We start from the raw sequence: 23,811 nt of genomic DNA, 5'->3' as shown, positions 1-23,811 counted from the left end.
CGTCGGACTTGTGTACACACGATCGGAAATTCTGACAACAAATTTTTGTTGGCGGAAAATTTGAGAACCTGCTAGCCAACATTTGTTGGTGGAAAGTCCGACAAAAAAATGTTTGATGGAGCATACACACGGTCAGACTTTCAGCCAACAAGCTCAAATCCAACATTTGTTGTCGGAAAATCCAATCGTGTGTATGGGGCATAAAGAACATTCTGAAGTCTCTCATCATCCCATCACACTCATTCTGTTATAGTTCATTTGCTGAATTTAGCCACACACGTCCAGAGATGGAAGAAAACAAAATAAGGAAATAACAGTATGTAAGCTTTGAGGCTTTGCCTCTCTAACCTTGCTGCCCTAGACACTAGGCTCACTAGTGCCATTATGGTAAATATAGCTGTGGTCAAATGCAATTTAAAAGGACAAATGCATTTTCTACAATAAAAGGCAACTTTTGATGGACTGTCATATGTAGGAACAATCTGCGTGCAATAACAAGCTCTTCTATTGCACCAATGTACTTAATATCCTTTGAAAGTTGGCAGTAACATGGCATGGCTTGCAGCGCTGAGCTCCAGTATTAAAATCCTGTCGTGTTCAGAACTGATACATGACACCATAATGATGGTGGAAGAGGGTGAGCCACCATGGTAAAAAAAATAGTTAAGAAATACCACTTTTAACTTTCAAAGAACTGTGTTCCTGTGAAAATGCAGTAGAAATGTTAAAGTCTAATCTATTATGTTTCATGTTTTTAATGTTCTGTATTACTGTTTTCAAAAATGATTTACATTTGATGTTCTATATTCTTATTTTTGTTATTTTCCTAGGTATAACAACAGTGCTGACCATGTCAACCATCATTACCGGAGTGAACGCCTCCATGCCCCGAGTATCATACATTAAAGCTGTTGATATATACCTGTGGGTTAGTTTTGTGTTTGTTTTTCTATCGGTGTTGGAATATGCTGCTGTCAATTACTTGACTACAGTGCAAGAGAGAAAAGAGAGGAAGCTGAGAGAAAAGGTAATTATCTTATTGGGATTGTATAAAAATGTAAGTAGTCCTTAGGATTTAGAGGACAGTTAAAAAAAATAAATATGAGTCCATAAAAGATTTGCAAAAAAGAGGTGGTTTCTAAGGCCGGGTTCACACTGGTACGACAAACACTCCGACATTGGGAGCTCATGTCGCATGACGTGTGAAAATTAATGCTTCCCTATGGGAGCCGTCTTAACTGGTCTGACACAAGTCGGTCCGACTTTGAAAATGCTCCTTGTACTTTGGCCAGACTTTGATCCTACTTCAGCCCATTGACTATCATTGAAGTAGGATCAAAGTCGGATCGCCGTCTTGCATGAATCGACTTTGGAATGCGACTTGTGCTCTGATGATCTTGAGGGGGGGCATACCAGGCCCTTGGGTCTGGTATGGATTTTAAGGGGAACCCCCACGCCAAAAAAAAACGGTGTGGGGGTCCCCCAAAGATCTATACCAGACCCTTATTCGGGCACGCAGCCCAGCCGGTCAGGAAAAGGGGTGGGGACGAGCAAGCGCCTCCCCCCTTCCTGAACCGTACCAGGCTGCATGCCTTCAACATGGGGGGGTTGGTGCTTTGGGGCAAGGGGGCGCCCTGCACCCCCCAAACCCCCTTGTCCCCATGTTGATGAGGACAAGGGCCTCTTCCCGACAACCCTGGCTGTTGGTTGTCAGGGTCTGCGGGCGGGGGCTTACGGAATTCGGGAGCCCCCTTTAATAAGGGGTCCCCCAGATCCCAGTCCCCCCACCCTATGTGAATGAGTATGGGGTACATTCCCCTACCCATTCACCTAGGAAAAAAATGTCAATAAAAAAAACACACTAGATAGGTTTTTAAAGTAATTTATTAGGCAGCTCCGGGGGGTCTTCTTCCGACTTCGGGGGTCTCTTCTGACTTCTCCGCACTCTCCGGCCTCTTCTCCGCGCTCTCTGGTTCTTCTCCTGCTCTCCGGTATCTTCTGCCGGGCTCCTCCGCTATCTTCTTCTCTTTTGCTAGCAGTGGCCCAGTCTTCATCGTCTTCTTCCCTCTTCTCTTCTTCCGATGTTGCACAACGCTCTCTCCCGCTGTAATGCCGTGTGCACGGTGCACAACGACTTATATAGGCATGGGGCGTGGTCACCGGGTGGTGTCATCAGGTGACTCCGCCCCTCATGACGTCAATACCTGAGGCATGATGGGACGGCGACGTCATAAGGGGTGGAGTCACCGGATGACATCACCCGGTGACCACGCCCCATGCCTATATATGTCTTTGCGTACCGCGCACACGGCATTACAGCGGGAGAGAGCGCTGTGTCAACATCGGAAAAAGAGAAGCGGGAAGAAGACGACGGAGAAGACCGGGCCACCGCTAGCAAAAGAGCGGGCAAAAGAGCAGAAGATAGTGGAGGAGCCCGGCAGAAGATACTGGAGAGCGCGGAGAATAGGCCGGAGAGCGTGGAGAAGTCGGAAGAGAACCTCGAAGTCGGAAGAAGACCCCCGGAGCTGCCTAATAAATTACTTTAAAAACCTGTCTAGTGTGTTTTTTTTATTGACACTTTTTTCCTAGGTGAATGGGTAGGGGTACGATGTACCCCATTCTTATTCACATAGGGTGGGGGGCCGGGATCTGGGGGACCCCTTATTAAAGGGGGCTCCCGGATTCCGATAAGCCCCCCGCCCGCAGACCCTGACAACCAACGGCCAGGGTTGTCGGGAAGAGGCCCTTGTCCTCATTAACATGGGGACAAGGTGCTTTGGGGTGAGGGGGGACGCTGGGCGCCCTTCTGCCCCAAAGCACCCACCCCCCATGTTGAGGGGATGCGGCCTGGTACGTTTCAGGAGGCGGGGCGCTCGCTCGTCCCCACTCCTTTTCCTGACCGGCCGGGCTGCGTCCTCGGATAAGGGTCTGGTATGGATTTTGGGGGGACCCCATGCCGTTTTTTTGGCGTAGGGAGTTCCCCTTAGAATCCATATCAGACTGAAGGGCCTGGTATGCTCCTGGAGGGGGAACCCATGCCAGTTTTTTATTTAAAATTTGGCGCAGAGTTCCCCCTCAAGATCATCAGAGCACAAGTCGCATGCCAAAGTCGGATCATGCAAGACGGCGATCCGACTTCAATGATAGTCAATGGGCTGAAGTAGGATCAAAGTCGGAACCAAAGTAGTACAGGGAGCATTTTCAAAGTCAGACCGACTTGTGTCGGACCAGTTAAGACGGCTCCCATAGGGAAACATTGATTTTCACACGTCATGAGCTCCCAATGTCGGAGCGTTTGTCGCACCAGTGTAAACCCAGCCTCAAAGGCAGTACAGTTGCTAGCATCCACCACTATCAAAGACACCTGTGGTGCAGGGATTAAGCCTAAATAACACATATCATGATAACACAATAATTAAAACTAGGGTTGCACCGATACCGGTATCGGTCCTGATACTAGGCATGTTCGTGAGTATCTATACCCGAAGCCAATACCGGAAGTGACGTCAGCTTGGAAGAATACCTCCTCCTCTTCCGACCGGCTGTCTCCTCTGGCCTGTGCCATCCCCACCTCCTCCTCCCAGTGGCATCACTAGGGGGATGCGTACCGCACCCGGGTGACACCAGTGGCAGAACTCCCAACTCGTCCAAGTTCCGCGTGTGAAAATGATTGGTTGTTGGGACTGCCTAACATCCTAGCAACCAATCAAGTGCATGGAGGCCCTGGCATTCAGAGGAGGAAGATGTAGAGCCTGAGCTGCTGCACCTCCACCTACTTCCCACTGACAACGGAAGGAGCCTGGAGTCTGAGGAGACTTTCCATCTGGACCGGGAAAGTGCTGCTGAGCTGGATGGCCTGAGGGGACCTGAAAGCAATCCGGACAGGACACTGCTAATGTAATGGATGCACACTGAGGGGGGGGAGGGGGCAGGGATCACACAGGTGTATTCTACAGGGAGGGAGGGCAGGCTTCCCCAGAGCTGTGTACACTGACTGCAATTTCACACAACTTGTACCATGTCTGCAGTCTGTGACTGTCTTCTGTGCCATGTCTGCAGTCTGTGACCGTCTCCTGTGCCATGTCTGCAGTCTCTGGCTGTCTCCTGTACCATGTCTGCAGTCTCTGGCCATCTCCTGTACCATGTCTGCAGTCTCTGACCATCTCCTGTACCATGTCTACAGCCTGTGACTGTCTCCTGTGCCATGTATGCAGTCTGTGACTGTCTCCTGTGCCATGTCTGCAGTCTGTGACCGTCTCCTGTGCCATGTCTGCAGTCTCTGGCCGTCTCCTGTACCATGTCTGCAGTCTCTGACCATCTCCTGTACCATGTCTACAGCCTGTGACTGTCTCCTGTGCCATGTATGCAGTCTGTGACTGTCTCCTGTGCCATGTCTGCAGTCTCTGACCATGTCTTGTATTATGTCTGCAGTCTGTGACTGTCTCCTGTACCATGTCTGCAGTCTCTAAATATCTGTTGTACCATGTCTGCAGTCTGTGACTGTCTCCTGTGCCATGTCTGCAGTCTGTGACTGTCTCCTGTGCCATGTCTGCAGTCTGGTTATCTCTTGTACCATGTCTGCAGTCTCTGACCATCTCCTGTGCCATGTCTGCAGTCTGTGCCTGTCTGCTGCCTCCGACTATGCTGATCTCTGGCTTCCTGATTTACTGGCTTGTTCTGACTACCCACTTTGGCTACCGTACCCTGGCTATGTTTTGACTACGTTTACTATTTGTACAATTTTTCCCATTATATTAAAAGGTGTGATTTTAACTGCATTTTCTGTCTCCGTCTGATTCATGGTTTTTGACACTGACCATCTCTTGTACCATGTCTTCAGTCTGTAACTGTTTCCTGTGTCCTGTGCCATGTCTGCAGTCTGTGACTAACTCCTCTGCCATGTCTTCAGTCTGTGACTGTCTCCTGTACCATGTCTGCAGTCTCTGACCATCTCTTGTACCAAGTCTGCAGTCTCTGACTGTCTCCCGTGCCATGTCTGCAGTCTCTGACTGCCTCCTGTACCATGTCTGCAGTCTCTGACTGTCTCCTGTACCATGTCTGCAGTCTCTGACTGTCTCCTGTACCATGTCTGCAGTCTCTGACTGCCTCCTGTACCATGTCTGCAGTCTCTGACTGTCTCCTGTACCATGTCTGCAGTCTCTGACTGTCTCCTATACTATGTCTGCAGTCTCTGCCTCCTGTGCCATGTCTGCAGTCTCTGACTGTACTTGGTGTTTAAAAAAAATGGTATTGGTGCATCCCTAATTAAAACACAACATAACAAGATTACAGATTCAGTCATTAGTCTATAAAATTGTCATTTGAAATAGAGACAACAGGTTCTTGACAGTTTTTTTTTTGAGTTTGTCAGTGACAAAAATCTTAATTTGCAATTCACCATGGGAACTGATAGATGCTAAATTATTTTAGATATAACTTTGGAGGGAGAAAAAAGACTGTTAGGATTAATACACGTTTGCCAGCACACCGTGGATCTCGAATTGCAGTCCAAATCTTTTATTGTAGAAAGATCACATCACATACTGGCACATTATGCAATTGCCTTACAGGTGTTTTTTTATTTTTTTAACCAGCTGCGGTTTACTACCAATTTAAGAATAACATTTAAATTTTGTATATGGAACCCAGATACAGTAAAGCTAGCCAAAGATAGGTTTGTTTTTGTTTTGTTTTTCAGGTAGCCGACTGATCAAATGAGATAATCAATATTATTCATTTTACCCATTAGTGGTCATAATGTTATGACATTATATTATTACAACAATAAAAATAAACTGAGGGGACATTACTGGTTTCAATGTTTCTAGGATAGCATGAGCAATTCAATATTTAATGTATTTGCTTAATTTAGGTAATTTAAACTTCAGTTACTAAAACAATCAGATGTGATGGGAGTATGCACAATAAACAACATTTACTGTAGGCTCCTTACCAACTTGCAAGACAGGTAGAGATCCGTGGATTCTAACATTAGTTTCCACCTGACACTGGGGAATATATTAATAAAGAAACCTCACCACGTGTAATTTGTTGCTGATTGTGCACAGTTTAAAATATGTAATTGTTACCCTAAATTATATTTATGTATGAGAAAATTGAAAATTTTCTACCAGATTGCATTAGGAAAAATTCCCAAATCAGTTTTGGAAATGTTTTCTACTTAAATGTTATTCTTTGGTTGGCTTGGCCCTCAAGTTTGCTTGCACTTTCAGACTGATTTGCATTTCTCTTTCTTTAAGCTTCCTTGTACATGTGGGGTTCCACAGCGGTCAATGATGGACAGCAGTTACAGTGATGGTGAGGTAAACAATTTAGGTGGTTTTGTTTCTGAAAATGGTGAAAAAGATGACCGTATTATGGTACAACTGGCACTCAGCACAGAGAGGAACTTGAACAGAAGAAAGAGCCAGCGTGCTTATGTCAGCATGCGTATTGACACCCATGCTATTGACAAGTATTCAAGAATAATATTCCCTGCAGCATATATTCTATTTAACCTCATCTACTGGTCAATTTTCTCCTAGAGACACCTGACTTGCAAACAGACTATAATCCAGGATTCCGGCCAGACTGTATTACAAAAATTATTTTGAGGTTTACCAGAAGACATGTTCATTTTTTTACGTTTTCATTCATTACTGTCCATTGTTTTATTAAACACCTGTACTGTGTCTGTACCTGCATTTTTTATGTAATTTTTCCATTTTGTTGTTTTTATAATTGATTTTGTGTTTATTTTCTAAAAGATAGGGAACAAACCAAAATACAAGTCTGTATGCAATAAGTAGAGCTATACGGTACACTTTGTTATAGGTTGGTCTGAAAACTTGCTCACTGTCAGGATCCAACAGTTTCTGCATCTGATGAAAAAAGGACTCATGTTTACTTGTTTGACTTGGATGGTGATTCTTATGTAAATATAAAAAAAAAAAAAAAAAAAACACCTCCTACAGCTTAGCAAGAAGAAATTGTTCTTTTGTAAAGGAAATCATTTTACTACTTGTGGGGTTTGTGACATCAAAATAATAAAAAGGGAACCGGACTGCAAAAACGTACCATTTTATTGGCAAGCAATTGTCTATGTGATGGTTCTGAATATCACCCACCTTTTTAAAGCTGAACTCCAGGCATTTAAATACACAGATTGAATACATGTAAGGGAGCTGTTTTACCTGCCAAAGGACTTGTATTTCTGTCCATTTAGTTCTGAGGTTTACCCAACCCTGCCACACAGGACAGTCAAGAGGATGATACCACTTACTGTTTAAGTGGTTGTAAACCCAAAACCTCAAAACACCAATATTATATATATTATATTATTATCTATATTTTGAACAGTTTAGTAGATAGTGTTATAATCTAACTCACATTTGTGTACCTCTAAAAAAGTCATCCTCATTTAGTTGTAGCCTTAGGGTGTGGAGACTTAACATCACGCTATTCCTCTCCCATCTATACACATAGTTTCTCTATGTATTTTCTGCTGTCTCTCCTTTTCTCTGATGTCTCTCTCTCTCAGTGAGTTTTGTACCTGTATCATCGGAGGAGAGGAGAGGAGAAAGGAAAGTGAAAGTAAACTCGGCTTCGATCTTAGTCACCCCGCTCAGAGCGGGTACAGAGCAGCAGGAGACACGCCCCCTTCACACAGGCTGTCAGAGAAGGGGCGTGATGCCACCATTTTTTTTCGTGGTGTCATGTTTTTTTTAATTAGTACAGAGGGGAGGATTACAGTTAACAGGCTGTTCTTCTACCCGCCATAATATGCACAAATGATTTATGCCCTTGTTCTTTATTAGAGTTAGTGTTCTGTTTGCATTTGAGTTTTCAGGTTTACAACCACTTTAAGGAATACAATGATGTCCTCTCTCCAGTTCAGCCTTCTCACTGGACAGTGAAAAGTAGCAGCAGACTGATGGGTTTTTCTCCACGTTATTCTTCTGTCAACATGTTCCTTGCCAACTCTTTTGCATGCAGCACACCTGGCTCCCATTCCTGTCCCTACCTTTCTCGGTCTGAGTGCTGCTGTTTAAAAGAGAAGTATGGCCAAAGCCAAAGTTTGCCCATTCTTCTCTTCTGGGTCACGGGAGTGTACTTACTTGTGCTCTCCTGTTACCCAGAATCAGCTGACAGCGGGCTAAAGCCTGATGTGGTCTGATGTCAGAGAGGCGGTCTAGGCTCTGGAAGGATCTTGACAATGTCAGTTGGGACCCACCCAGATGCCTGACTTGCAGCTGGCTCATCTTCTTAGCACGCTGATGAGGGATTGAGCCACCTGCTCCCATCCCCTCCACAACCTGGCGCTCCAGTGAGTGCTGGAGGTGCAGAACATTGACTGGCAGTCACCATTTTCTGGTCAGAGGAAACCGAGAACTGAATGATCAGCAGTCATGTGATTACTCAGTTCTCAGTGTAATGCTCTGTACACACGATAGGATTTTCCGACAACAAAATCCATGTTTTTTTTCCGACGGTTGTTGGCTCAAACTTGTCTTGCATTCACACGGTCACACAAATCTTGTCGGAAATTCCAAATGTCAAGAACACGGTGATGTACATGTAGGACGAGCCGAGAAAAATTAAGTTCAATAGCCAGTACAGCTCTTCTGCTTGATTTCGAGCATGCGTGAAACTTTGTGCGACGGAAATGTGTACACACGATCGGAATTTACGACAGCAGATTTTGTTGTCGGAAAATTTGAGATCCAGATCTCAAATTTTGTGTGACGGAAATTCCAATGTAAAATGTCCGATGGAGCCTACACACGGTCGGAATTTCCGACAACCAGCTCCCATCGAACATTTTCCGCCGGAAAATCTTATCGTGTGTACGGGGCATTGGAGTCCACGGGGACAGCTACAGCATCAGACCGATGCTGCAGCAGGGAAGTGAGTATGTATGCCTTTAGAATCTCATACTTTTCCTTTTAAGGATCGCAAGAGGTCAATATCAAATTAGGTTCAAATAGACTAGTTGCATTTAAAAAATACATTTATTGATTTAGAAATGAACACAACTGCATTCATTTGTTTCTTTTTCATCTACCTGGAGATCAGGTTTAATTTGTAAGGCATTACAATCCATTATAACATAATAAGTATGTTTTATTTAATGTGATTCCTTAGTTCAGGAGCACATTTCTCTGCTGTACCGCTTATCTTTGCTTTATAACAACAAATAACACATACATACCTTTATTACATCACTGGTTAACTGTCCCAATTGTGAAAATCAGAATACTGAATGCTGCAGAGCTCCATGTATATGGACAAATTGGATAACTGTTTGGCCAAATAATTTTATAATTTTTTTATATAATTTTATGCATGACCGCTATTAACCTCAGCATTTATAAGACAATCACATATGGTAAGATCATAAGACCTAAAACTGACCCTGTCAATTAGGCACAAGGACAAGAATAGTTGTATGCGTTGATCAGAATGTGAAGGTTTAGAGCTTTGCAAATGTGTCTTTCTCAGCCAAATGTGTAGGCAATTCAAAAACATGTATAAAAATGTGATTGAATTCTGATTTGATTTCATAAATAAATAATGACCATGTTTGGAAAAGGTCAAATGTTGTTGTCTTTCAATTATGTCTGGGTCTTTAACATCATTAGAGAGCAAATGTTACACTTACAAATCTCAAATTGTATTAATAAAAATTTGCCGTGGTAAGATAATTAAAAATACAAAATGTATATAGCTTTAGTGTGACAGCACTCTGCTTCAGAGTAGAAGGTGTAATGATCTCAACGATGGAACAACCTAGGTATTATTTCATTTTCTGTGTAAAACAGCAGCTAACTCAGGAATCTTTTTATGTACAACAGTAAGTTCAAAGTTATACTTCAGGCACATATTAAAGACTTCCGTTTAAACTAGACCACAAGCTCCCTGGAAAAGGAAAGGGCAATACACTAAGCCAATAAGGGACTAATGCATTTCGTAGTGCTAGCAACCTTACAATGGAAGCTGACTAACAGAAGAAGTGAGTAGAATAAGCTCAGCAATGACCTCATCAGTGCCCTGCTCCTCTTACATGATCTAATGCCAGCCTGGAATGTGTCCAAATAAAATTGTATTGCTTAAAGTAGAAGTCTGGTCTAAACCTAAGCTTAAACCTGCTCCCGACCCCATTCCAAGTCCTATACTAACTAACCTGTAAAGAAAAGATGTGTATACTTACCTAATCTAAGGTCAGTCTGGTCTGGTCACGTGATCACCTCCCAGTGCTGGCTTTTGGAGAGAGGAGGGAAAGCAGATGCCCCACAGAAAGCCTATAGGTGACATAATTGCCTAGGAACTGCAGCTGTTGTCGCTGCTCTCTCCTCTCCCCTGAAGCCGGCCACTGAAGAGATCACATGACCAAATTGGAGTGTCTTTGGATTAGCTAAGTAAACACATCTTTCCTTTACAGGTTAGTTAGTATAGGGCTTAGAATTGGGTTGGAAGCAGGTTTAAGCTTAGATATTTTTTTTTTATTTTACAAACAAAGGTGCTTTATTGGTATTTCACAGGGTGGTATACAGCATACAAAATGACATAAGACAATGCATAGTATATCTGACATTGGTTAAAACAGACAAGTAATCACACATGTAAAGGGAAGGCATATAATGGCACTCAGGGTACTATTGACCATTGAACATGGAGGATAGTGCAATTAATAAATCAACTCCGGGGAAAAAGCTTAGATAAATTTAGACCACACTTTTACTTTAAGCAATACAATTTTATTTGGTCCCACTCCAGGCTTTCATTAAATCTCGATTTAGATCAGGCTTCTATTTTACAGCAATTTATTTATTTTTTTAATTCTTAAGTCCTGGCCTAGGCCAGGATGATGCCACGGCCCATCTGCATACACAGTACTCTGGCAGATATCCCTGCAGCGTGTCTGCGCATTCACGACATCTTGCAAACTGGCTCCTTGGATGCATGATACAACATTCAACAAACACTTTGAGAGATGTTGTGCATATACAAACATGCCATGATGGGTCTGCCAGAGTACTGGAAGAGATCCCGTGTCGTTTGCCCGTGAGCCAGCCAGCCCATGCCCAGACACACCTTGAGTCTCTGCCATGTTCCATAGACCTGGCAGAGACCTGTGGCATGTCTGTGTATGCTATGAATGTCCAGTAAAGGTGACAGTGCTGGAGAAGAGGGGCAAAGGGAGAACCTCTGCTTCAATTAACACAATGCTGGACTCCAATGTCTAATAAATATGTTTATTTTTAGACAGGTATCAGTGTAATGGATTTTTTGGGGGGAATGGAATTAGGCAGTAGAGAAATCTGCTTATGGTGTCTGGCAGAGATTAACTGAACAGAATATAAATTTGAAATACCGTATGTATTTTAGCTGCTTATGTAGCTGTTTGTTTGGAATACCACCAAGAGTAACAACAATTAAATAATGGGTAGAAAATTGAATTCTCTGTAATTCACTTTGTGTTGCGTCAATCAGTTATTTGGGAAATGCATGTCAGGATAACAAGTTTTCTTTTTTTCAACCTTTTTTACTGATTTTCAGGAAACAATATACAAATAAAATCTATGACGCCAAAGTATTAAGTGCTAAACGTTTTAATAGTAAAAAAAGACATTCATATTTCATGTTCACATATCCCAGATATTATAAAATGCAATAGCTGAAAACACAAGCAGTATAGATTAAATGCAGTTCTTTAGAATATATGTATGCCTGTGGATATAATAAAAGAACTTACATTGCAAAAAATGAATAAAGTAATTGGAAGCTTCTGATAAACAAAAGCCTTTAATAAGAATAGCAGTATATCCAGCAGATAACCTGGTATAAAATGTGTTCAACCCCCAACCCAGGTAAAACAGCATTTTACATTTAAACCTCTGAGTAGATGGTGATCAACCTAATCTTATATGTTACATACAGCTATATTTCAGCGAGAAGATAAATAAATTGGCTCAACTTTAAAATGGTTGTAAACCGCGGTCATAAAATCTGAACAAAGTATATATATATATATATATATATATATATATATATATAATCTTTTTTTTTTTGTTGTTGTCTCTCTCCAAAGCTCTAATGCTGTGTACACACGGGCGGACTTTTCGACCGGACTGGTCCGACGGGACGAATCCGTCGGACAATCCGACCATGTGTGGGCTTCATCGGACCTGCAGCAGACTTTTTCGGGCGAAAATCAGACGGACTTTACATTTGAAACATGTTTCAAATCTTTCCAATGGACTCGTTCGGAAGTCCGTTGGAAGTCCGTCGGAAAGACTGTCGGACCTTTGATGCCGAAAATTCCGCCCATGTGTACACGGCATAATTGTTTCTCTTCTGTGCTTCTTTCCTCTGTTATCAGCATGAGTCACTTCTACGAAGTTTTCTGACACGAGATAAATTTGTATCCTGGAGGAGAGCTCAGTGCACAGCGAGTCTATTGACAACACAGTTTTGCTGTGTGTGAAGGGGGGGTCTGTTCCTTTCCTCCAATCAGCTCTTACACAGTGTCTGCAGCTCTCCACCCCCCCCTCTGTGATACCGAAAAATGCTGATTTTATCTAAATTCAGCACCTTTGAAGGAATGTAGAGAAGACTGCAGATAAACAAGTAAAACTTATGTAGGGAGATTTGTTTCATCTCAGTGCATCATCTGAGGCTGTTCATGTCACTGGGTATATGCGAGGGTTTAAAACCAATTTAACCACTTCAGCCCCGAAGGATCTGCCCCCTTAATGACCAGGCCATTTTTTGCGATACGGCACTGCGTCGCTTTAACTGACAAATGCGCGGCTGTGCGATGCTGTACCCAAACAAAATTGATGTCTTTTTTTTCCCACAAACCAAGCTTTCTTTTGGTGGTATTTCATCACCTCTACGGTTTCTATTTTTTGCGCTATAAACAAAAAAGAGCGACAATTTTGAAAAAAACAATATTTTTTACTTTTTGCTAAAATAAATATCCCCCAAATTTAAAAAAAACGAATTTATTCATCAGTTTAGGCCAATATGTATACTTCTACATATTTTTGTTAAAAAAAAAAAAAAATCGCAATAAGCATATATAGACTGGTTTGCACAAAAGTTATAGCGTCTACAAAATAGGGCATAGATTTATGGCATTTTTTTTTTCCTAGTAATGGCAGCGATATGCGATTTTTAGCAGGACTGCGACATTGCAGCGGACAGATCGGGCACTTTGACACTTTTTTGGGACCTCTGACATTTATACAGCGATCAGTGCTATAAAAATACTTTGTATATGTCACTGGCAGGGAAGGGGTTAACACTAGGCGATCAAGGGATTAAATGAGTTCCCTCGTGTGTGTTTCTAACTGTGGGGGCAGTGTACTGACTAGAGGAGGAGACAGATTGCTGTTCCTAATTATAGGAACAGACGATCTGTCTCTCCTCTCCTGTCAGAACGGGAGAGTTGTGTGTTTTGACTCTCGTGCCCGCGATCGCCGGCCACACACATCAGGTCCCCCGCCGTGCTGCGGGCATGCGCCTGCTATGGCTCCTAAAGGAGCCGACGTACAGATACGGCCATTCGCGCAGGGGAGCCAACCTGCTGCCGTAAATGTACGTGAGTTGGTCAGGAAGTGGTTAACTATAATCTGGCACTGGTGGGAAAAAACTGGGAATGCCTCTATTGTTTGTTCTTTTCTTTTAAAGATGCATAAGATCGGACCTCGTTTAACTTGATAGCATACCTCAGAAACCAGTTAAAATGAGGTAGGAAAAATTGACCATCTGTACATTAAAGCTAATCCTTCATAAATGATGGGTATTAAAACGGACATGAGATATTTAAAAGCGAGCCTGAGGAGGTGCTTGCTTTTTCATTTAGTACTCGTTCACATTATCTGGGGAACTTAGTAAAGAACTTTAGTCACTTTCATGGCTGTGCCTAATTTAGGAAAGCATTTGTGCCAGGTTTGAACCGACACGTGATATATTCAGGTAGTTCTTACTACTGCCACTTTAAGAACCTGTCCCTTACAGAATTACCACCAACTTGCAAGTTAGGAAACTGGTGGTAAGACCTGCTCTGAGCTAGTCTACAGAGAGATGCAAGTGTTCAGACTGGGGAAAGTCTGTGCTGGGAAGCTGTCATAAATGTGACAGTTTCCTGCACAAGGGCCTATCCCCATCCCTATTCAGCTGTCAGCCTGGAGATACCCCAGCCCAGATCTTAATATTAATAACGGTGTTAGGGATACTGGTGATATCTTTACCCAAATATGGCAATTCCTATACTTGGGAAATGACAAGCTTACAGGAAATGCAGATATGAGGAGGAACTATTCATGGCAGCCGCAGCACCTATTTGGTGGGCAGAGCCTGATGGGGAACTAGGAGACTAGTTCCCCATCAGGTCCAGCTTACTTTTGATTGGCAGTGAATGGCAGTGGGTGGATTTGAAAGCCACAATTAGACTGAGTTATGGATCTGTCCAATGTCAGGCACTGTCAATCAAAAGCAATGTGGACCTGATGGGGAACTAGCCTCTCCATTTCCTATCATACTCTGCCCATTTTATTATAAAACGCCTTGACCAAAATCCTGTCTGAGTGATGGGTGCAGTGGCAAGAGCAGAAGGTAGGGCACTGAGAAGGAACTTCCAGTATGGACACGCTGTCCTTAGTGACGGTGTTCTGTCAAAATAGGCAATTCATCGAGGTCTCCAATCACGTCACTTCCGGTTACTGTAAAGCATCAGTAATTGAAGATTTAGACGATTTGCTGTTTTGACACAACACCGTCAACTGTATACTACACTCCGGTACATGATATTATGAGCAGACATTACTAGTCCGCCCAATATTAACAACATGGCCTCCTCCGAGGCAGCGACAATGTTTTCCTCCTTAGCCGCTGTTCTGTCAAAACAGAAAACTCTTTGTGTACCAGAGTGTACACATTTGCCGGTGTTGTGTCAAAACAGCAATTCGTCTAAATCTCCAATTACTGATGATTTACAGTAACCGGAAGTGACGTGCTTGGAGATCTCGATAAATTGGCAATTTTGACAGAACACCAGCCCTTGACAAATTTATATACCTGTTTCTGACAAGTAGATGCATCGGGCACAAGCAGGAGGAAATTCTAAAGAGTCTCTAAGACACCCTTTATGAATCCCTTTCTATGTGTGATGACTGACATTTTTTTAATATTTTTTGCACTGGATATATGCCAGTCCCTACAAGTGCACACAGAAAACAATTGCTGTGCCTACAGCTGAACTAAAACTGATGTAGCTACAGGAAAGGGTGGAGTCATGATTCCAGCTAAGTGCCTGATATATATCAATCTAATAATCCAACATTTTAGAATCCCCTCAAACTAATATAAAAGAGACTTCAAGGTAAAAAAAAAAGAATTAATGTTAAGGTAAAAAACCTATTTAATGCCAGCAAATGGTAAGATGCCCTACAAATTTTAGCACACTGATTAGTGGCACTAGTTAGTAACTTCAACAATAGAATTATTCACATCAAAAGTTATTCAAAAGCATCTTGAGCACTGGTTCACACTGGGATCGCAGGGGAACCCATGCGTTCCTACCTGATTCCAGAGTGTTCCTGTGAAGTGTGTTTTGACAGGCCATTCATATGAATGGGCTGGAAATCGTACCAGACCGCTCAAAAAGTAGTGTTTGCACTACTTTTAAAAGCGCACTGCACAAAATTCCATGGTAATGCGGTACCATGAAATTTGGTGCCCATATACGCACTACCTTTGCAGTGCTGTTAACTATACACTGGCACCTGCATGCAGATCACAAGGGCAGTTCAATTTAATGCGGTGCGGGAAATGCGCACAGAGTGCACCTTTCCTCGTACTGCATTCTGGTGTGAACCGGCCCCTAGAAAGAAAATATGTCAACCTAAGAACAACTGAGAAACACAGAATTTTACATTTCTTTACGTGGATTCTTATTTACCAACAATTTATAAACATTACTGGCTGATTTTGAAAATAAAAAAACATATGTTTGTTGAGTGAATTCAGATTTCTTTAAAAAGCCAATCTATATCATGCATATATGCATAGTAGTAAAAAAATACATTTGTCATTTACACCTGTCCCTGTAATGCAGTTTACAATCTACAGAATCACAGACAGTCAAGAGGAGGACATATAAATTCCATGTGGATACTGCTCCTGCTAAAAATGAAACCCAGAACCCCAGAGCTGCAAGAAAAAAAAAAAGATTCCCTACAACACACAACTGATGTGCCCAGGGGATCATTTTATTTCCTCTTTAGCCAATTTGAAAAGCAAGCACAGATTTGCTGTGATAGAGAAAAATTACACATTTGAAAATTGAGATTGTGATACTTCGTGGCTGCATATAGGCTTCTCTTCACATTTCAACCTTATTCCCTTTAAGTGCTTCCCACAGGGGTTTTTATTTATACAGGTCTGTGTGAACTTGTCTCGGCACCTAACCCCGCTTCTTTGAAACAAATGCTCAGCACGAGGCACAAGCTGCTCCGCCACTGGACTCTCTGGACTTGTCAGGTGAAACAGAATCGCCATTTTCCTCAATCTGTTTCACTCTTTTCCATTCTTCCCGAACACTCTCCAGCAAGTCTGGCTTGAAGATCACATCTAAGGCTGTCATAGCTAATGATTTGGCTGTTCGAAGGGTATAATATTGAGCTTCTTTTGAGCCTATAAAAATATACATAAGTTGTTCAAGGATTACATAACAGTAGCAAAGATCGACAGTATAATTTTAGGAAAAAGCAGGTGAGCTATATTCACATCACCACTGAATTAATTATTTGAGTATATATACATATATATATATATATATATATATATATATATATATATATATACTTTAGGGCAGAGAAGGGTTAGCCCACCCAAAAGGACTAGTGGACTAAGATGACCTAGTAGACTAGGTCAACCCCTGGCTTCTTATTCCAACAGCGAGATCTCCCTACCAAAATTCACAGTTTTGTTTCTGTCTGTTTTGTAAAAAAAAGAAATTGATATAGAAGTGCGCCACCACTATAAAGAGGTTCAGATACAACTTTATTTAAAAGAGAAGTCTGTTTTTTTGTTTTTTTTAAATCATACATACCTAGGCATCTGTCCCCCACCTTCTCTAAGGGTAAGAACTGAGTGATTAAACACAGTTGATCGCTCAGTTCTCCCTGCAGTCAGTCAGTGCTGTCTGCTCTCCACAGCCCAGCACTCCAGCGAGCGCGTGGTGGGGGCTGAGGCAAGAGTAGCTGGCTCAGGCTCTCTGTAGCTCGCCGAGGGGCTGAGCCGGGTGTCGGTCAAGGCTCCTGGGTGGATCCTGACTATATGGTCACAATCTTTCCCTAGCCAGGACCGGTTCTGTGACGTCAGCTGACAGCGGGTCTGCACTTCTTTGATCCACAGGAGAAGTTCAGCCAAACAAGCTTCCCCTTTAAATAAATGTAAGGAGACAAAAAAAAGAGTAACCAACGCATTTCAAGGTCCAAAAAAGCCTCCTTCATCAGGGCTTGATTGAACACAATGTGAATGGACTAAAAATGACCTGGCCTTCAATTTTATTTCTTTTACTGTGATTACATGCACAGGCCTTGTCAGCAGCTGGTTTGGCCACCTAATTCCATGAAAATGAAAAAACTAACCTTTGCAGTGCTGCCCCCACTTCTTCGCACTGCAAGGGTTAATTGTATACCTAAAAGCAGAAGATTAAGGAGAAAATACCTTAATCTTTGGTCCAGCACAGCAACTCTGTAAGCTTAAAGCAGCTCAGGTCACACTTCAGCCTTAAAAATGTACAATACAGGGTTAATGTTCCGGTTTTTCCATGATGACACTGAGGTTTCATCCACAGACGGGGATCTTTAGGCAGAGGAGGAGAGCGCTAGAGCCAGCAGGAGAGGAGTGACATATAAGTAATACAGCTAACACTGTACAACACTGTACCCCTACACATACTGAGAATTTAACCCTTCTAGTGCAGGGGGCCCCATTGCTAGGGTACATTTTTTTATATTCCTGGAGTTGGGATTTAAGGCTTTCTTTGCATTAAAGAAAATGTAAAAAAATCGCCTCTGTTTTGTAGCCTCAGCAAACAATCAATGGTTTCTAATTTTCAAACAGCCAATAATATAAAAAGCAGTACATACAAGCCCTTTATTATCCAAACATGAAGTTATCAGTGATTAATTAGTAAAACTTCAAGAAAGCTGGAGAAAGCTGTCAGTTGAAAAAACCCTTGGTTCCTAATTTAATAAGCTCCATTCACACCTAGGCGTTTGAAATTAACTCCTGGAACTTCTTTTGGGCAACACATGTGCCGCAATTTTGCAGCGATTTGTCACGGCATCGCAGCAAAATCGCACCACAAGTCGGTTGCCATTAAGAATTAATGACATCGCAAACGCGTCCTGCATTTTGCGGCGATTTGGAATCGCGGGCAGAATCGCTGCGATTCTGCCCACGATTCCAAATCGCCGCAAAATGCAGGACGCGTTTGCGATGTCATTAATTCTTAATGGCACCCGACTTGTGGTGCGATTTTGCTGCGATGCCGTGACAAATCGCTGCAAAATTGCGGCACATGTGTTGCCCAAAAGAAGTTCCAGAAGTTAATGTGAGATGAAGGGCCGTCAATTCAAATCAGAAGAACAAGTTCACTTTTTTTCCCCAGTTTCCCTGAAATTGATTTGACTTTTAAAATGCACACCGATGCACTTCATTTCATAATAAATCATGTGCTTTACAAAACTGTGGCTGGAAACTTACAACAGAGCCATTTATCAGAATGTTATTGAAGCAGAAAATACAGAACAGGTTGCCCCAAGCCTTTAGACAATTTTTGTATAGCTGGCAGATTTTTTTTTGTGATTTTTTCCCCTCTAGCGGTGACACAGAGCATTGCATCTGGATTATACTACCCTTTGCAATAATAAAAATAACATCCTAACAAAGCACTTACAATAAAGAGATAGAGCTCAAGCGTACGAAGCTTTGACTTTTAAAATGGTTGTAAAGGCCTGCTGTTAAAAAAATATATAATGTAAATAAAAGAAAAAACATTTACCCATCTGTTTCAGATACATACCAGCAGCCTTTGTGTACTCTTCAGTGTGATTAAGAGCATCCGAGCCAATAAAGAAATAAGGATGAATTCCAGGGACTTCAAAAGTAACATTTCCAAAATCTGTAGAGCCTGTAAACAAGCAATAAACTGAAATTGCTCTGCTTTTTCTTATTTTTTTTTTAATTTTTTATATCTTAAGAAGTTGGTAAATTGCTTAGAAACGTAGAAATGCCCTTATTTGAGAGTTCACCTGAACACTTCGCCAGTATGATATGACGGAGGGTAAAACAAATCTTAATGCCTGAACACAGTTTTCCAACTTTGACATGTGTTAATAAAACTGTACATATCATCAGAACTGTTTAGCCTATTCAGGTGGATTATATCTTGTTTTTTTTTCAGGACAAATTGGGCTTTCATTTGGTGTTAAATGGTAATGGATATCTGATTTTATTATTTTTTTTTTAATGACTAAAGGAAAACTGACACAAACTAGTAAAGAAATATGTATTTCTTTGTACTGAAACTTTTCTCCTTTGGAGATGAATAAAAACGTAACTGTTAAAAAAAAAAGAAATATGTATTTCTACATTTAGCTGCATATTTCTTGCTATTACCATAAATCATCACAAAAGAACAATGTAAAATAAATTCACCTGCTCCTAACGATCACAGCGATACCAAATATGTGTATATTATTTGTTGTTTGTACCTGTAGTAGGGCCCAGAAACAATTGTGTGCATTTTCTTTTCTTTTTTTTCTTTTCTAAAACTCACTGACACAGATACTAAAAATATATTAACCTACCTAAAATACACTGAATATGACCTTTGACCCTAACACTGACCTAGATCAAGTCCTGGTCTAGCTATTTTATCTTTTTTTAGTATTATTATTTTTTATTTTTTTTTTTTACACACACTTTTTTGTTTACAAGTGTTTCTTTTTTTTCTCCCTTCAAGAGGAGAAAACAACACAGGGACTAATCACTATGATAGCCAATCAGCCGATCGTTAGTATACGACCCAGAGCTGTAAATGACAGCTTGGTCTCTGTGCTGGAAGCGCACTGTGCAACATGCTGTCAGCACAAACACAGTGGCGCATATATGCGGCCCAACAAAAGAATACCCACTTCCACAAGGCCGTATATATGCATACACATGTTGGGAAGGGGTTAAGCTCCAAGACAATAAAAAATGTGTAGCATTTGCTAGGAAAGGTAAGGGTTGGAGACAAGGAGGAGGACTGGGGGAGAAAAGAATTGGCCCTCTTACCAGGGGTGTTAGGACTTCTTGCAGATAGTGTTGGTGTGTGGGGGAAGAAAGGTGTAGTAGTGCCAATCCCTCCACTGGCATCCTCTCACCCAAAAAATTTAAATTCAAGATACTAAACAATTTACAAAGCTACCCACAATTCTGCCACCAGCTACATCACTAACCTAGTCTCAAAATACCAACCAAATCGTTCTCTTCGTTCCTCCCAAGACCTCTTGCTCTCTAGTTCCCTTGTCTCCTCATCCCATGTTCGCCTCCTGGACTTCTCCAGAGCCTCTCCCATCCTCTGTAACTCCCTAGCCCAATCTGTCTCGACTAACTCATCTCTTCAGAGAGGCCTATCTGGCCCCACCTAACAACTGTACATTTATTTTCTCAAAACCGCACATCACACACAGTTGCTACCTATTGTATCTCTTGACCCTCCCTCCTAGATTGTAAGCTTTAATGAGCGGGGCTCTCTGATTCCTACTGTATTAAACAGTATTGTAATTGTACTGTCTGCCCTTATGTTGTAAAGTGTTGTATAAACTGTCGGCGCTTTTTAAATCCTGAATAATAATAATAATAATAATAAACAGTAGCAGGGTCCGGTGTCTGCTTGTCTTTTACTGATTTTAATAGAAACTGCACTCACAATTACAAGCTGTGAGCAATTTGAAATAAAAAAATCTAAATCAATCATTACTTTCTGCCCCAACAGAATATGCGGGGAAATCCCCCAATGGCCATGAGGATCACAGTAAAATCTGACAGGGTTTTTTCCTTTCCCACTCTGTCTAAAAGAAAAAAAAAAGTCTTTAGCTTGAGGTAGGCTTTCATCAAGAATTAACACTTGCATTCAAATACTACATAACTTTTTATTTTACTTAATAAGACGATAAAAAGGCATGTACTGTACATATGTATTACCTGACAGCGCATTTAATACTAGTTCATCTGTTGTAAATTGCATTCCCAATTTTTTGCCATTCTCTATGTAAGCTTTTGCCAGAATCTTATTTGGAAGCACATTGTAATAATCATGACCAAATGGGCACACCTCTACCTGTAATGAAAAAACATCAATATGAAACAGGTCACAGATTTAGGTGGGGGTGAGATATGTAGGCATGATTTGACTAATTCATTTTTTCACTGACATGTACATAAAATAAACATTTGGAACTTACGGCAAAATTTCTTTCTTGAAGTTCATTGAGGGACACAGGATTTCAGGAATCCTGACACAGTTGGGATTTTACTGTCAACTAAGGTGTTTATGATACTGGAATACTTGAAAAAAAAAAATCACAGCTCAACCCTATCCAGTCTACAGTATGTGGTAACATGTATAAGCTGGCCTCAGCCTTGCACCACTCCATACGCCATGTCCTCTGACATCTTTCACCCCACCCACCAGGGCTTAGTCATAAAGGTTTGAGATACTGGCAAACAAAAAACTTTGAACCCAGCCCCTTATAAGCTAGCAGTACACAATGTCAATAATACAGAGGGGCCGGCCTGTGTCCCTCATAAGACTTGAAGAAAATTATTTTACAGTAATTACAAAAATCTTATTTTCTTTATTGTCCATTTATGGCCAAAAGAATTCAGAAGTTTGTGATGTCCAAAACCAGTTCAGTTGAGGGTGGGTAACAGTCACTGAGATGTCTAGCAAATATAGAGATCATTCTACATGAAGTATCTGAAGGAATCAATGTCTGACTCAAGGCTAGATGATGAAACGGCCAAGCCGGCACATTCCTGAGTTTGAAAACGATGACTGGGAGGACATGTGGGCTCTCACTTTTCGTAAGCTGGTCTCCTTAATAGAGCCTACTACACTCCCTATAGGCTCCACAAAATGAACGCTACGCATTCACAGTAATGTTGGAGGTGTACTGGTTTTCCAGGAGATTTCTCCCATATCTTTTGCACATGTCCCGTGATTGCTGGCTACTGAGTAGAGGGGACAGATGTAATAAATGCAATAGCACATACTTCATTCCAGCTCTCCATGAGTGTCTGTTTGTTGGGCCTAGTAGAACAACTGATTTCCATGGTTGCAGAAAGAACCATGATCAGCCTTCGCCATGATCAGGTAATTAAACTCACTTGGTGCCTTAGCTGCATTAAATCAGCCTCAGAACCTGTGTAATTAATATGTGTCCTGGATTAAAGGGATGATGTGGCAACTCTACAGGAAGGCCATCACTATCACATGAAAGAAGCCCTCTCTTCCGACCTTATCCTTTTGGAAGCAATTTGTGAAGTCTAGCTTGCCATTGTATAAGGACACTTATATTAATTGAGGTTGTCCTAAGAAATACGACAATGTGTGGTTGAAATGGTTGGCTGAACCCATCATGGCTTCCTCTCCTATTGCAGATTAGGCGCTGTTGATGTACTTGGTTTGAGTTACAGGATGATTTTGTAACACGATCACTTTTATCCTCTGGAGTCCTCTATTTCCTGACTGTAACTTTTGGTTATCTGGACCTTTTTAGTGCAAGCCACGCATAGTTGTCTCAAGGGATGCCCGTACACATTTTTGTCTTAATTGAGTGTTTATAACTTACAAACCCTGCAAGGGTTTTTTGCTTGAGACTTGCGTTGTATGCCGTTGTATTGTCTACGTGTTTTTAAAACTCAATAAACAGTACTTTAAAAAAAGAAAGGGCCAAGCAAAATACATAAATTGCCAAGGACATGTGCTCCAGGCCAGGACAGATAATGACTGCTAATGTTTGATGGGCAAAGTCCCAGAAAAAAACTGATTCTGAAGGGGAAATTTAAACAGGCAAGATATGTCAAAGACTATTCAGTCATCTGCAAAAAAAAAGGCTTATGCCTAGCATACCTATCCTTAAATATCAGAAAAAGGAAGTCTAAAAAGACAGAGTGTCACTAAAGGAAAGACCAGCCATTCAACATTAGGAGACTTAAGTCTGAAGATGGCCGTAGATGGATAGAAATTTGTCTGGTTAAGCAGGGACTGGACAAATTTCGATCCGTGTGTGGCTGTCTCAGTTTGACAAAAGTTGATTGTTAGATCAACTTCTTACGAACGACTTGCTGGAAAATGTTTGCCGATCAGTGGTGCAGTCATCTGACTGCAGCCACTGATCAGTGTACTCTTAGAGCAAAGAGTCCATCTGTCAGAATACACTGCCCCAGTATTCCTCTACCCACCTTGTTTGTGTGAACCCTCTATGGCTAGCCTTAAACTTCTAACCCCTGCCTTTAGGGAAAGGTAGGTCCATAATAAGGATTGAAGTTACCTGGTTAGGCAACCAGTTTTGAAACGAGAGCCCTCTCATCATGAAATCCAAATTGATAGAGGGGAAAGACCCTTACAGCTGGAAAAAAATTGAAGGGTACTGACCCTGAATCTTCATGAAGGGTAGAAGAATCAACAACACTTGCATAAAATGTAGGCAGGGTATACTGTAGCTTAGACTGCTGTGCAAG

General features: G+C 41.7%; 2 protein-coding genes across 3 annotated transcripts in view; one reads left to right on the top strand and one right to left on the bottom strand.

Annotated features, from left to right (window-relative positions):
- GABRR1 (gamma-aminobutyric acid type A receptor subunit rho1) overlaps positions 1-9,575 on the top strand; it is a 164,265-nt gene extending 154,690 nt beyond the window's left edge. The window contains exons 9-10 of the mRNA XM_073626925.1: positions 831-1,027; positions 6,261-9,575. Of these exons, the coding sequence (XP_073483026.1) occupies positions 831-1,027; positions 6,261-6,545 (482 nt within the window). The 3' untranslated portion in view covers positions 6,546-9,575. The remainder of the gene's footprint in view (positions 1-830; positions 1,028-6,260) is intronic.
- Positions 9,576-11,596: 2,021 nt separating this feature from the next.
- Positions 11,597-23,811, bottom strand: part of PM20D2 (peptidase M20 domain containing 2) — a 54,796-nt gene continuing 42,581 nt past the window's right edge. The window contains exons 5-8 of one of the 2 annotated variants that reach the window (XR_012243894.1): positions 21,271-21,406; positions 21,047-21,137; positions 19,103-19,210; positions 16,562-16,701 (exon numbers count right to left, since the gene is read on the bottom strand). Coding sequence is in view for 1 of the 2 variants with exons in the window: in XM_073626924.1 (XP_073483025.1) it covers positions 16,499-16,701; positions 19,103-19,210; positions 21,271-21,406 (447 nt within the window). In the remaining variant the exon portion in view is untranslated. Of the gene's footprint in view, positions 16,702-19,102; positions 19,211-21,046; positions 21,138-21,270; positions 21,407-23,811 lie in introns of both variants that reach the window. The other variant, XM_073626924.1, reaches the window with a different exon arrangement.

This window comes from Aquarana catesbeiana, linkage group LG04 (assembly GCF_042186555.1).
Source record: "Aquarana catesbeiana isolate 2022-GZ linkage group LG04, ASM4218655v1, whole genome shotgun sequence".
Lineage (NCBI taxonomy): Eukaryota > Metazoa > Chordata > Amphibia > Anura > Ranidae > Aquarana > Aquarana catesbeiana.
This window is presented reverse-complemented; position numbering and strand designations above follow the sequence as displayed.